General features: G+C 39.4%; 1 protein-coding gene across 7 annotated transcripts in view; it reads left to right on the forward strand.

The window, feature by feature from the left end:
- fsip1 (fibrous sheath interacting protein 1) overlaps positions 1-15945 on the forward strand; it is a 31183-nt gene that overhangs the window by 3233 nt on the left and 12005 nt on the right. For 5 of the 7 annotated variants that reach the window (XM_061795197.1, XM_061795202.1, XM_061795196.1 and 2 more), the window contains 3 exons: positions 25-152; positions 763-882; positions 3224-3379. In XM_061795197.1, coding sequence (XP_061651181.1) covers positions 25-152; positions 763-882; positions 3224-3379 — 404 coding nt within the window. Of the gene's footprint in view, positions 1-24; positions 153-762; positions 883-3223; positions 3380-6617; positions 8548-15945 lie in introns of those variants that run through there. The other 2 variants (XM_061795200.1, XM_061795199.1) reach the window with 2 other exon arrangements.

Genomic DNA, 15945 nt, shown 5'->3' on the forward strand with positions numbered 1-15945 from the left:
CTAAAGTACATTCTCGTCCGTTAGGTGAAGAGCGAGCGGACGACTCAAGCGAAGTATCCGAGTCGGTGTGCGAGGAGTCGGACGAAGCGAGCCACGGTGACGCCTCCAAGGGCAAGAAGAGACCGAAGAACTTTGTCAAGAGAAATATTGAGGTATGTCAAAGTTCACGTGAGGCCAAGGGCAAGTACAGGAATCTCCACATGATTTGGAGTAAGTCCCCTCACTGTTTGTTTTTCCAAGTGTGACTTAACTGACTGAGCTGAGGGAAAAACACATTTTTAATTTTTGAGTGCGCCACTGAGAAAAATGAAATCATAATTGGAGTCCCTTTGATGAGACTGGACATTATTTGATATCAATTGTCCGTCTGTCTGTCTTCTGTTTGCCTGTCTGTCGATTTTTTGATTTTTCCATCTGTCTGTCTGTGTATGTCTATCTGTCTCTACCTAGCTCTAGCTCTCTTTATCTTTGTCGTCCATTAATCCATCAATCTAATGTGTCTGTCCATCAAAAATATTTGCCATAAGATGGCAAGGGCATAATTCGAAGTCAACATTCAAACTTACCAGACTTAGTGGTTTTTGTCCTGCAAACTTGGGCAAGTATGCTTTTGATTTTGGATAACATATGGTTAAAGACAGTAAAGGTTTTTTTTTATTTTCATTTTTATTTGGTCGTACATACTTGTTTTTGTCCATTTGCAAACACACTGCTGTCTGCAGTCAAGGTCTTTGTCTTTTGCAATGTTGTGTGCTGCACTAGCTTGTCAGGGGCAAATGCGGCCAAGTGCTGTTGACACAGGCAGAGGAAGAGCGTCTGGCCGAGCTCCTGCGAGACATAGATGAAGAGGAAGAGGAGAGTGCCAGAGGCGCAGGCAACGAGGTAGGCTGCCATGGGAGCACAGAACAGGCAACATATGACTTTTGCAAGTTCCTTCATACTTCTCCCCCCTGTCTGGAGATCTTTGGAGTCACATCTTAGCAGGTGGTGATTCCATTTCACCATGTCTGCTATCAACATTCTGCAAGATATTTTTATATTTTATGGGAACCGAAAGTTGTTTCCACTATCAAATAGTCGCTCTCACATAGTTGAACCGGGGCCCTTATCATGGTCACGAACGCTTTTGCATTTTACAGCTAAGCACATGGAGTAACGCTAACCGCTACGCATGTTTTGACGTCTGCTTGGCCACTAAGAAGGCCATTGGGCAGACCATCCTCACTACCCAAAGCTGCGCACATGAGCCAGATGTGGTTCATGAGAGGCCACATGGTGTGGATTATTTTTATGTCACATTCTCAGAATTATTCCATCTGTGCTCTTTGAAATTAAGAATCTTTCAAATATAGGAAGATGGATTTCTATAAACTGCAGTTGCCCCAAAAGGGAGGCTGTGCCAAAAAAGCTCAAAGTCTGAAACTCAAGGGCAGATATTGAGCAGGAGACATCTCACAGCAAGCCCATTAATAACATCTTTACTTAAAAAAGATTGTCTTTTTTTCTTTTAACTGTCCCAAATAGTGCTTTTGGCAGTTGTGAAGCATTATCTTTCAGATACGTTCCCTTTAGCCTGACCCCAACAGCTTTGCATCCTTGGGAGGCACCCAGATTGTTCCAAATGCCATGATGCTTTATTTGTGATGTTTAACTTTTAGAACAAATACTGCAGTGATTGTAGTGGCAGCTACCAAATTGATGGGCGTACAGTTGGTCAGATTTCCATATTTTACTGGCTAGAGGAAGACTTCTCTGGCAGCGAATCGTCTTCAGGACTGAGGTCCAGTTATGGGTAGAATCCGATGGGACACATCAACTTGACGTTTCTGCTCTGTTTGTCTTTTACACTGTTTTGATGTTCTCCCAATATTATTTGTATCTGTTAAACTAAGACAATACATTTAACAGTCAATAATCGTTGACCATACTACAAGTAGCATCTTTGGGTTGGAGCTACCCAGACAAAACCCACACATCCAGGGGGAGAACATTCAAACTTCACACAGAGATGTTACAAATACATTATTATCCATCCATCCATCCATCCATTTTTAACACCGCTTATCCTGGTTAGGGTCGCGGGGCGCTGGAGCCTATCCCAGCTGACTTCGGGCGAAAGGCGGACTACACCCTGAACTGGTCGCCAGTCAGTCGCAGGGCGCATATAGACACGGACAACCATTCGCACTCACATTCACACCGTCACTGAGTGGGAACTGAACCCACACTCCCCGCACCAAAGTCAGGCGAGTGTACCACTACACCATCAGTGACCGCAAATACATTATTATAAAGACATTTTTCTCTCATTTTTGTTGGACTGAATAATTCATAATATGCATGGACATACTGTTCCACTCAAGCCATGTGAGTGCAGCGCCATCTGATAGATAAGGGTTTGTCACTGTCCCACTCCCCTAATGCAAGTGGACTGTAGCAGCCAGCCCTCCACAAAGTCTCATGGCAATTGGTGGTGAAATTTTTGCATCACAGACAAAACATAAACGGTAAAAAACAATCAAACACCCAAATAGAAAATGAGAACACTGTCAAGGCCAAAATTCATGCCCAGAAACCCACACGCAGACTCATCAGCCAAGTCCGGTCAACCCGACTTCGGCCCCTGATGTCACTCACTATATGCTCCTTAAAGTCGTAAACACCACAGTTGATGGTGTTGTGACTTTCGGCTTGCCCCAACGTACAGCAATGGCACTTTAAAAACAGTTTATTTCTTTACATTCTCTTTTATTACATTTTGTGTTTGGTTTTTATACAATGCATAGCTATGTTTCATATGCGTAACAAAAAAACAACAACAAAAATGTTTTTGGAGGGGCATATCAATTTCAATGGGGAAAAGTAACTTGGTATGGGCACACTGAGTTTTTAGTTTGGTCACGCAACAAATTAAACCTGTAAATCAAATATATAATGCATTCTGACATTTGTGGATTAAATTTTCAAAAGAGTTGCATTATTCATTTGTGATCTAGATCTTGTCTCACCACTGGACCCCAATGACCTCACCCCTCTTCCACCGTTTTCCCTCTCTAGGGGCATTAGACCGTTTACTTGGCAATGCTGTGAGGATAGGAGTAACCCACTATCTCATTCTTGTTACCAAGTTACAGCTACGCAGTGTTGAACATCTCCTATTTACGTTGCCACAAAATAAAGAAGGCCTATCCTATGACTTATTCAACTGATGCATGTCTTCCAGGAGGACATGTGGGCTGTGCCGGTGTCGACAAGCCAGGGTTACACCCCAGAAACGTCCGACCTGGAGCGGCTGATTGCCATTGACTCCAAACTTCGCCTTTTCCAGCCGGTTGTAGAACTCCTGTCACCGCAAGGCACCTATACATTTTTAAATGAGGTATGTTTCCAACAGAACCTTGTCTATACTTCTCAGAAATAGTTCTCATGGTGCTGCCATAACTCTTGCAGACAGGATTCAGAGCTGATATGAGGCAAGGTCATTAAGCTTTAGTACAACCCAGCAGGGCATTGATGGCAACTTCTTGTAAAATTCTTTGCAATTAACCTTTGTAGAGTCTCAGCACTATTTAGGTACTTGGAAAAATGGCAAAGTGCTTGCTGCGGTAATCAGTTTTCCGTCTTCGTTTCCACATGAATTATGCACATGTTGAGCTTCTTGTGCATTTTCCCCTGAGAATTTTTTTATCAGGTTCAGCATCATTCAGTCATCACTAGCAATGTTGTATTTTATACACACAAGCGACTACTCGTACAATACATGTGCATAGATGGGTGCTGTCAGACTCACAGAGCCAGTGGAGGACAGGCTATGGATGCAAATACAGTACATATGGTTGAGTATTTGAGCAATGAGAGACTTCATGAGTTTGCTCTAATATGCCGCCACAATGTATATAAATAAATCAGTCAACATTTGACTGAAATGTACAAATTCTGCCTTATTGCAAGAGGTTTTACAAAGATACTTTATTCACCATTTTTTTAATTACAGCCATTTTAAACAGAGTACCTGCATTTCCAGGGGCTTCAAAAGTATTTGAACAAAGTGACGTAATTTTGAACAGGGTTTTTTAATACTTGGAGGAAAATTATTTGCATAATGTCGGGAGCACATGGAAATAACAAAATTCCAAGTTACCTCCCCGGAAATGTTGCTGTCTTCCGTAAGTGAAAAGCATACTGTATTACGTTAAGCTCAAGACATTGACATGGACATTGAATAGAATATTTCATTGCAATGATATCAATTGTTTTAGGGCCCGCAGATGATATAAAAATTCATTCATTCATTCATTCATATTCAATATTCATTCAAGTACTTTCATTGTGCCCAAAACATTAGGGAAATAATTGAGAAAAGTAACAGGAATTCAGGAACAGTGCATATGTCAATACCAATTTAGGATTGTCAGTATTTGTGAGGAACCTATTAGAAAGGCATTACACACATTTTTTTAATGTGTTACTCTGTAAGATTATTGTATACTATTATCCTGCAGTCTGAGGTGTGAATTTTTCCCGATAAGAAGGTCTTAGACAGGTCGGGGGACGACAAGCTTAAATATGACCAGAAATCTTCGTGTGTGGAGAAAGACAACTACTTCCTAGTCATGACTCTGAATTGTGGAATGGAATGTAGCCAATCAAAGAAAGTGCACTGACTGAGGAAGAATGACGCGACTGTCAATAAAAACAAACATGTCCTACCAGATGTTTGTTTTTGCATAAAAGTGGCTTTCCCAAATGGCAAGAAGTATGTATTTTCCAAAGCAAGTCTTTTTTGATGACATATTATTCTACAAGACTCCTGCCTCCTTTCCCTCGGCGTAATATATCCGTAAGTGTTTGTTCCTCTTCATTTTAGTTAGATGTGATAACACAAGATTTCTGTCTTTAAGGACTTGTTTCTACAACCCTAATTCCAATGAAGTTGGGACGCTGTGTTAAACATAAATAAAAACAGAATACAATGATTTGCAAATCATGTTCAACCTATATTTAATTGAATACACTACAAAGACAAGATATTTAATGTTCAAACTGATAAACTTTATTATTTTTAGCAAATAATCATTAACTAAGAATTCTATGGCTGTAACACGTTCCAAAAAAGCTGGGGAAGGTGGCACAAAAGACTGAGAAAGTTGAGAAATGCTCATCAAACACCTGTTTGGAACATTCCACAGGTGAACAGGCTAATTGGGAACAGGTGGGTCCCATGATTGGGTATAAAAGGAGCTTCAGTCATTCACAAGCAACGATGGGGCGAGGTTCACCTCTTTGTGAACAAGTGCGTGAGAAAATAGTCGAACAGTTTAAGCACAATGTTCCTCAATGTACAATTGGAAGGAATTTTGGGATTTCATCATCTACAGTCCATAATATCATCAAAAGGTTCAGAGAATCTGGAGAAATCACTGCATGTAAGCGGCAAGGCCGAAAACCAACATGGAATGCCAGTGAACTTCGATCCCTCAGGCGGCACTGCATCAAAAACCGACATCAATGTGTAAAGGATATCACCACATGGGCTCAGGAACACTTCAGAAAACCAATGTAGTATATACAGTTCGGCACTACATCCGTAAGTGCAACTTGAAACTCTACTATGCAAAGCAAAAGCCATTTATCAACAACACTCAGAAATGCCGCTGGCTTCTCTGGGCCCTAGCTCATCTAAAATGGACTGATGCAAAGTGAAAAAGTGTTCTTTGGTCCGACGAGTCCACATTTCAAATTGTTTTTGGAAATTGTGGATGTCGTGCCCTCCGGGCCAAAGAGGAAAAGAACCATCCAGACTGTTATGGACACAAAGTTCAAAAGCCAGCATCTCTGATGGTATGGGGCTGTGTTAGTGCCAATGGCATGGGTAATTTACACATCCATTAATGCTGAAAGGTACATACAGGTTTTGGAGAAACATATGCTGCCATCCAAGCAACGTCTTTTTTATGGACGCCCCTGCTTATTTCAGCAAGACAATGCCACACCACATTCTGCACATGTTACAACAGCGTGGCTTCGTAGTAAAAGAGTACTAGACTGACCTGCCTGCAGTCCAGACCTGTCTCCCATTGAAAATGTGTGGTGCATTATGAAGCGCAAAATATGACAACGGTGACCCCGGACTGTTGAACAGCTGAAACTGTACATCAAGCAAGAATGGGAAAGAATTCCACCTACAAAGCTTCAACAATCAGTGTCCTCAGTTCCCAAACGTTTATTGAATGTTGTTAAAAGAAAAGGTGATGTAACACAGTGGTAAACATGACCCTGTCCCAGCTTTTTTGGAACGTGTTGCAGCCATAAAATTCCAAGTTAATGATTATTTGCGCAAAACAATAAAGTTTATCAGTTTGAACATTAAATATCTTGTCTTTGTAGTGTGTTCAATTAAATATAGGTTGAACATGATTTGAAAATCATTGTATTCTGTTTTTATTTATGTTTAACACAACAGTCCCAACTTCATTGAAATTGGGGTTGTAGATCAGCGGTGGAACTGCATCTTTATGTGTGTGACTGTGCCAGATTTTTTTATCTTCATGTGTGCTGTCTGCGTCTAACAGATAAATAATATTTGAACATATGAAAACTCTTTATGTGTGTACCAGGCCTTAGACCAGGAAGGGATGGAGCCTGAGGGAGCAACTGTGCCTCTGTGACGGAATTACAACATGTACTATTGTGTCTGACTGCAAACGACCCTCAAACAAGTCAATCTTGATCTGAAATAATCCCATCATGAGCAGCTGTTGTAGATTTCACATAGCAAGACCCAGGAAAGACGATAAGTCGTCTGCAATAAGTGGATAAGTTGATAGCAGCATGTCATGCCTTGTCATGACTTTTCCAGCGTGTTATACTGCAAACAGGTCTCAACCAAATTAGTTCTGACCTTCTAAAAATAATCCAATCGTAACCATCTGTAGTACTTTTATTTTCCTCTTTTGCCAGCACTGTCCCTCCATTTTTTAGATTTGTGTACATCTCAGATCAATATCCAGGCGCATTTTGAAAAGTCCGACCAAGAATAATATCAGTTAAATGATCATAAAACATATTTTAGTATTGGGCCTGATGCGGTACATCACATGAGCAAACCGGAAAACAGGTTGGCGGAATGTGCAGTGTGCAGTGATAACTACGATAGCTGCGGGGTGATGACATGATTGTTTGAATCTGAACTTGCTAGAATATTATTTTCTTTATCGTTGGCAAAAGTTAAATAAATGTATATCATTTATTTATACATACGTGATATGATAGCTGTAAACATGAACAAAGCCTAAACATCAGTTGGCTATCTCTGGTAGCTGTTGAAGACATCTTGTGTAAAACAAAAGACACTGCAGACGTTCAATATATCTACAGGTGTTTTTTCCCGGTCTCCTGCCGTAGAGCTCCACCACTGATTTGAAGTGCTGGTTCTGGTTTGCCGGTTCGGTTGTACGTAACTATTATTTTTGTCTCCGTTTTAGCTTTTTAATTACCATATTATGAGACTTACCACATATATGATTGCGGCAAATTTAAGGCTTTTACAAAGATGAGGCTTTTCCTTCAAACACGACATGTTTCATTGAGTTTCCAGTCTGATCTATATATCACTGTCACATCAAACAGTGCAGAAGTGTCCAAACTTGCAGACTCGGATCTTAAATTTAGGCCACGATTCCTAACGTGAGCTCAGGATTATCTAAGGATCCTTTCTGACGGTAACCACATGGCATGCACATCCTTTTTGAACAAAACTGATAAAAGCCTTTGACATTGTATAAAGCCAGATCATTTTACAGTGTATTTTCATTAACCAGCATTTTATACCGTAACATATTGGAAAAATTTACAATAATTGAAGCCAAGTGCTGCAATCTGTCCGTATCCAAAAAAGAGACATTTGTGCCCTAATTTTATCAGTGCAAAATCTTTTGATATGGAAATGATGAATAAACTGTGAACGATGAAGCCTGATATGTGGTTGATCGTGCCAAACAATCTGCATGGGATCATATAAATGAGTTAAGTGAACATGACAAGAAGTAGTCCGTTAATACAAGGTCATTTCAGTGTGAAGGTAAGAAAGTCAACTTGCTGATTCATCTATCGTAGGAAAAATAACACGTTCTCTCCGCCATCCTGTAGCCAGCAAGACCAAAGCTCATAATTAAAATCGTCGTGAGTGTTTTAAAATAAGACAATCCAGTCCTTGTTCAATTCTCGTGTTCTGAATGAACGTTTGGCTAATAGTACAAAAAAAATATGTGCTATAACTGGCCAGCTGGATCTGTTACTTTGAATGACCTACTTTCTCTCCTTGGCTTTAATCTTGCATGATTCAAGAGATTTTGGGAAAGTCATATTCTCTATCATCATCTGTCATCTGCTCTGCATTAGTGCTGACATGGTCAATGCAGGTATTGTTTTTTTATTTTTTATTTTATATAATCGCAACAATGACACACTATGCTGTGGTAGCATTTAACTCAAAACTAATACTTCAAAGCAGAAAGTCACTTTCAAATACTGAATAAAAAGATGGTGCCCACCAGACTTGTGCTCTAGTGTGTTCCACTAACATGTGTATGTGTTCACTGTGATGGGTTAAATGCAGAGAACAAATTTTGTGTGCATGCATGCATGTTCATGACAATAAAAGGTGATTCTTCTAAAAGGTGGCTGATTCCTCACCTGCTAGTTTATATCAAAAGGGATGCCGCCTCTCCACTAAATCTTTCAAAGCAAGTCATTCCTGAAGCATCTGAAGGACATGCTTTGCTTTGTGGTTAGCTTTCTTCTCTGCAGAAGCTTGCTCTGGTCAGGACTAAAATTAACTACAACCAGTTCGACTGCAGATCTGTGTGTGCTTGTTCATTCCAGGCTCACACCACAACAGGGTTTTAGCACCGTTTTCTTTTTTTAATGGCAACATCACAGAGATAACCTCATACTTATAAACGAACAGCGAGTCCGATGTCCCTCATGAGCACTGGCTCATGTTAATGATGAGTTAGCACTTGCACCTGTGACTTTATGTCCTGATCTTTCACAACACAACATGTGTGAAAAACAACTGGGATCCAGCCAATCAGTAGAGGAATCAATCCGAGGAGTCAATCCATCTGACTCGTTAGATTGGAATATCAGAATTCTGGTTAATGCAGTTCTGTTCCTTTAGGCGGGCACTGAACGACCACACACAGCAAGCTTTTTTCACACATCTATTATCTGCTAGGGATGTGCATCACCATCACTGAGGCTGATGCGACCCATTACCTGATACACTGCAAATAATACAAATACAGCTCCAGGATGCTGAGGATGCGGCTTAGAGAGCTGGTTATTTCTTGGACAAAAAGTCAGGAGTGACTCTCCTAAAAATTATACATCTGTATATATTTATTTCCATTTAAGTCTGTCCAGAAAACATACCTCTTCAAAGTAACAAATACTGTAGAGGTAGCATTGATCATGTTTGACATTCACAATCAATAAACCTCTTGGCTTGCCTTTGCTGAGGTAACTGGTTCCTGTTTAGTTACCATCGTAGTTGTAGCTTGTCTGGCAAAGCAATAAACAGTATTTTGCCTGGGTGAGCCCAGCTTGTTAGGTCTTGTATTAACCAAGACATTGGCACAGCATTTCGTCAACCCCCCATCAGAAGGTAATTACAGGGTTGTTTGAGGTTAAGGAGGAGGACCAGCTCCAGAAAGGGAACAAGGTTTTCTTTTTCATTGGGAGGTACTAGGACACATAGAAAGGCTTACGAAGTCTTCAGTGCTCACAACTCATTTTCCACCAAAAGTCGCATGCTTTGCCAATCGTTGTGATTAGCATCTTTTGTGGTGGGTCAGTCCACGAAGGTTCCATCTCAAAATGAGTGGGAAGTCTCAAGTCATTGATATTTATAATACTATACTATTGCTATTATACTATTTTTTTATATAGCTATATATAATATTATTGCTGTTTTTTTAATTCACTACTTTCACTTTACTTTTGAAATTGCTATGCATTTGTCTCAGTGAAAACATGTTTATGGCATAGGATTTATATACAATAATGTTCTCAGCACCCACACTTCTCAAGTTCAACAAGATGTGTCATAATAATTACTAATTTAGGCTCTTTTAATAAAGGTATTTTCATAGGGTCATCTTTTAAAAAATGTGGCTACAGTGAAAATAAATTAAGAAGTTTATGGTTTTTAGTTCCAATCATTTTAAGTATATTTGATTTAATCAAATAGGTGTTTCTTCACAGGGTCACCAGCTGTGTTTGTTTGCTGTTGGTTAACAGTATTCTGTAAGGCAATGAGGTCACATGTGGTTCCTCGTGACCACTTATATTTTTAACCACACCCAATTTGAAACTAGTTTTCGTCATGAATAGCGCTTCAGGCCAACGTAAAGTGGTAAACTATTTTTGACTCATGTAATTAAATAATACTGTGACCAAAACCTTCTGTTAGAGCTACGTCTCAAATGTAGATGAGATTTCATTTTATATCACTGAGTATGCGGTGATGATTGAAATAGATTCAATCAGATTGGTTTACAAAAATGAATGTATCTCCATCCCTCCATTTCATTAGAGTCACGGGTGAGTTAGAGCCTATCCCTGCTGACTTTGGGCAAGAGGCGGGGTACACGCTGATCTGGTCACCAACAAATCGCAGGGCCAGGGGAGGACTTACCATTAGACAAACACAGGCAATTTATTTGGCTGAGGCCCAGGAAATCTTGATATCTCCGTCTCATAAAAACATATTAAAAGTTTTCTTTGATTGATAGCATTTATTATTGTTTCTTGTTTTAATTAATGCACTTAAAAACACATGAAAATGCTTAATGTATCATGTTCGCTCTCCCTCCCTTCTCATGCAATGGACAATTCCATTTTCCCGCTGTGCATGTACAGACTTGATTCAGAAAGAGGGCAGCAAAACAAACTTGTTGGCTTGTTGTAAGGAAAATAAGCCTAGTGGAGCAGAGAAGATGAGAAGATGAGAGGAAAACAGTTTTTATCAAAACTACCAAATGTCTTAACCTTTTTCACGGCGACACTGAATGTGTGTAACTAACAACAGCAAGAACCAGATGCTCTTGCCAGTTGCATGACTGGATTTGCCTTGGGCTCCAAAATGACTAAATATGCCCCTGTGCAGGGCACATCTGGAGAAACAACCATTCACACTCACATTAAGACAATTTAGAGTACTGTACTCAATTAGCCTAACATGCATGTTTCTGGAATGCGTGAGTCCACAGAGAAAGGCCGGTGTAGAGATTCAAACCCAAAACCTCAGAACTGTGCGGCAGATGTGCAATCCACTATCACAATACTGCCAACTATTGTACAAGTAAAAGATGAATCAAACTTAAATCACCTTTTCTTTTATATTACTGTAAGTAACTATTGCATCTATTATATCATTGCTCATTATATGTATTAGAAATGCATATGTTCTTCATTAATTGGTAAACAGTCGGGGAGAAGTGCAAAGAGTTAGGAATTAGTTGGTTAGCTACAAGACGCGATGGTGTAACTCAGTGTAAAAACTAGGAAACTTAAGCAGTTTGCTTAACGTTGATGGCCCAACTCAGCACAATGAGGGTGTAACTTAACATAAAGACTAGGAAACGACCAACTTAGCTTTGAAAGCATAACTCACCATAGAGAGTGGGAATCTTATCGGTTAGCTGAGCTTTGATGACTTGCCTGGAAGACGTTTAGTAAGTAGCTTAGCTTTAATGACATAGCTCAACCTGTCCCTAACTTGCCCCTAGAACCCTTCAGTCTTATTAATTACGTCTCATTTAAATGACATTTAATAGCCACTCTCATCAAATTGAGTGCAGATGCCTGCACCCAATTACTCACTGGCCCATATTTTGTCTTTTTGTGATGAGGGCCAAACTACTTTGCAAGTAAAGTGTAGGCCATATTGTTCTTGACTTCTCACAGCACACGTCAGTGGAAGTGCCACTCCCTTAAAAATAAATGGCTTACGTGTCATTTGATTTTGCTTTTTAATAGCCACTCAGCAGAGCAAAAATATGACTCCATAACTTCCGCTAACAATCCAGACTAAAGTCATCCATCTCCTTCCCAACATACAAAGATCTTAGAACAGTTGAGATGTATCAATCACTTCAACATTGTTCCTAGTCACCAATGTATACTTTCCCATTATTTTGGATTTGGAGGCATCTTGTACCATTATAGGGTGTTACAGCAAGAGCCCAAAAATTTAGAATACGGGAATTTTTCAGCAAACAGATGAGGATAGGTTGCGCAAGAAAAAAAAAAAGTGAATATTGTGAATATGGAAAGAGGGGACTGCGAATAGGTGGGGGTTCTCTGTATACTACAATTGCTACATCATTTTTAACTGGTAAACCAATCATTTAGTATAGTATGCTTAAATGAGTTCTAGAAACTTTGATATTTGTTTCATCATTTTAAATAAGATTTTATAATTGAGACCTAATTCAGTGGAAACCCTTAACATCAAACACAATCTATTGAAGACTACTCCCAATTTAAACCAATTTTCCTGTAGGAAAGCATGGAAATGGAAAAAAAGTGGTCTAAACTATTATTAGTGATGAAAAATCTATATTATAACTTTGTTACAAAGTGTAAAAATAAGAGACGGTTCTTCATCAAACCGTGAAAGCAATCAGTTTTATTGCCTCTGATGAATTACAAGGTGGACTCAGAAGGTAAAACAAGAGTCTGTAGAGTAAAAGTGTAAAAAGAATGTAACCACTGTAAAGGTTAAAAACAAGTGCAACACTGCGTTAACTTTGTTCTGTCTTCTCTTAATACCTTGTAGCGGCTACTCTTTCTTTTGGAATGAGTGTTGCCCAAAAAATAAATAAATAGGTAAAATGTAATCCTTTGAGACTTGGATTCTTGCTAAACCTGCTCCTGAATTATGCTGAAGTCACGCTTGACGACATACATGACAACTTTGAAGTTTTGTGTGACTTTAGCGGCAAATATTTTTCCCAGAAGTGTTGATCAAATTCCAAACTGCAGTCCCTCAGAGTTGTTCAAACTTCAGAGGTTCCCTTGTTTTTTGTTTTTTTTAAATGTAAAGCAAACTCATAGTTTAATGTAAAATAGACAGTTTAACTGCATTATGTACACTGATACTATTTATAGGTTATAGAATATTTCAGTGCTGTATCCTCCACAACCAGGCATCCATGTCTTGTTGCTGGCAGTAGATTCTTGTAGACTTATGAGTGTTCAATCTTGGCGGAACAACAAAAAACTCCTTGATGTGCAATCATCTTCATCCAATGCCGACATAAATCCTCAACTACTGGAAGAAATTCTGCAAAAGTATTAAGCGACCCAGGGAAGATTTCCTGCGACCCAAAAAATTAATGGGGGGCCTTGACCAAAAAAAGTCCAAATCATAACTAACTAAAGGATCATACCTGTAAATATCCTTTGCATTCTTTAGGAAATACTGAAAACAGCCGATGTGATGTTAGCGCAATTTGTGCATGTAGGATACATCACAAGGTTTTAATATTTTCCAAAGGGATTTCTCTGGATCACCCCAGTCCAGATGACCCACAAATGAATAGCTCCTAACACTTCAGGAATGTTTAGCTATCAGCAATCATCTACAAGTAAGGGTAGTCTGGATATGAAGATATCTGTGGCAAATTAGAAAAGCGCTTTGGATAGATGAGGTCTAAATTACTGGGAAAGGGAAGTAAAACAACTACGCTGATATGAGTTCGGCCTTGTCCTTTTCCAAGACACATTATGCGGCATTGAGAAGATTTTATACTTGATTGAGCGTTCTATTCACATATAGCACACAGCTGCGTCCCAGCACCTCAGCACTTGGCAGATGCAGGTCAAGCCTGCAAAGATGTCTGTGAGAAGAGAAACGAGAACGTGAGAGCGCAGTCAAGAGCCATAGCTTCCGAACAGCTCTCACAGGGTGTGCTTGTGGCAAGCCAAGGCATGTGGACAAACCTTGGATGGTGGCCTGGGTCCACGTGGCACATGCAAAGTCTTGACTGCACCATCTGCAGGCAACCAGAAAAAGTAGAGGCGCATCGATAGAGCATACTGTTCTTAACAACACTAGCCATGGTTGAGTAACTCAGCCAAGCTGGAACAGAAACTTGCTACGCTTAGCCAAAGGCAACATGCTCCATTCCAGAGAATATTTTCAATAAGTGGTACTAATATGTGGAGTCTAAGCAATTACGGTAGTACTATAACTTATTGTAAGCCTTGCGATAGAAAGTTTGAATGTCACCAGCTTTGGAATTGTACACTCTTCATGGGTTACAAAAGTGGTAGCCGGGCTGATCAGTTGTGCTTGCATATGAAAAATTGGTAAAAGTAGATTTCATACCAAGAAAACTACATTCCTCATTTTTACTGCCTGATGTGTTTTTTGTTTTGTTTTATGTCCAATTCTTCTTCCAACAACAATGTTTTAAATCACACAAACAACACAATTCATTTGTGATTCATTAGATGTCGAGCAAGCACAGCAAAAAAGTAGATTCACAGATTCGCTCTCATTCTGTTTACTGGTTGACTGGCCATTTGTTGAAAGGATGAAGTAAAAGGTAAAATTGCACATGTACAGAGAAATGTTGTTTCTGCATTTAACCCATCCCTGAGTAGTGGGCAGCATTGCGTCATGCCCGGGGACCGTGATGCCTCTTATGTTAATTCATAATTAACCTAATGACACATTTTTTGAGAGACCAAAGCGTGCTGGTACACGGTTATGGGTGAAGTGAATTGGTAATTCTTCCCACTGCAAAGCTCTGTAATCATATCATAAAGTAACAAGGCTTTATGAACTTAGGTGTCCTAACCATGTGGTTTATGAGTCCTTCTGGTTTAAGCCATTAAAGCTAAGCTAACTGCTAACAGTTTTCATGTCTTGATGCTGAGCTACATCCTCAAAGCTAACCTAATTGCTAGCAGTTTTCCAGTCTTTACGCTGAGTTACACCATCAAAACTAGGCTAACTGATAACAGGTTTCCCAGTCATTTTGATGAGTTGTGTCAGCACACAACCAAACCTGGTTGAGTGGTTGTCTTGCCACCCAAAGGTTGTGGGTTTGAATCCTAGTTCCTCCACAGATATGTTGTGGGTGTCCTTCAGTTTTTCCTGATGCTACGTCAACGCTAGCTGAAGGAGATAAACGTGTTTTGCGTACCTTGAAGGTAAAAATGTGCTGTACAACTGAAAGCCCAAAATGTCAAAAAAAAAAAAAAAAAAAGCTCTTTACAGGTTACAAGACAAGATTATTTGCATAGAGGAACATTATAATTTCTGCACTGTTTTAGAATATGAACTAGAAATTAGCAAGAAAGAGAAACTCACCCTATCCCTAATGTGCCAAAGACAGATATTTCAATCATACCGTGTGGTCCAAAATCATGACTCACATAACAAGACTGAGCATTATACAAATGTTTCATATTGACTACAATGATTATTTCATATGTGAAAACAGGGTCATCTCGCCCTTTTGTCTCTACAGAACCACCTTCAAACACCTCATGCCTAAAAACACCTAACCTAAATAGTGAGTTGTCCCAAGCGTATTCTCTACTCTTGTTTTGAATGCAACAGTTGTTTTTGGCAAGCATGTACCACTGAAGAAGAGGCCCACATTAGACCACAGTGTCACTTTAAAATCGAGCTAATGATTGACGCAAAAGAAATATAGGTCAAATGAAAATGGGGCATTTGAGAACTGCCGAGTGCATGTGTTAATGTTTTGTGTGTTTCTGTTTTAGTAGGATTATAAAATAAAAATAAAAAATAAAAAAAAAATAAAAAAAAAAGCTATCATTTTCCAGAGGAACATTTATTTTGATGCCAGGTCTGTATACATCCAAGAATCCAGGAGATAGCTGGTGAGATCAATTGTTGCT

The sequence above is a fragment of the Phyllopteryx taeniolatus genome, chromosome 13, assembly GCF_024500385.1.
Source record: "Phyllopteryx taeniolatus isolate TA_2022b chromosome 13, UOR_Ptae_1.2, whole genome shotgun sequence".
Lineage (NCBI taxonomy): Eukaryota > Metazoa > Chordata > Actinopteri > Syngnathiformes > Syngnathidae > Phyllopteryx > Phyllopteryx taeniolatus.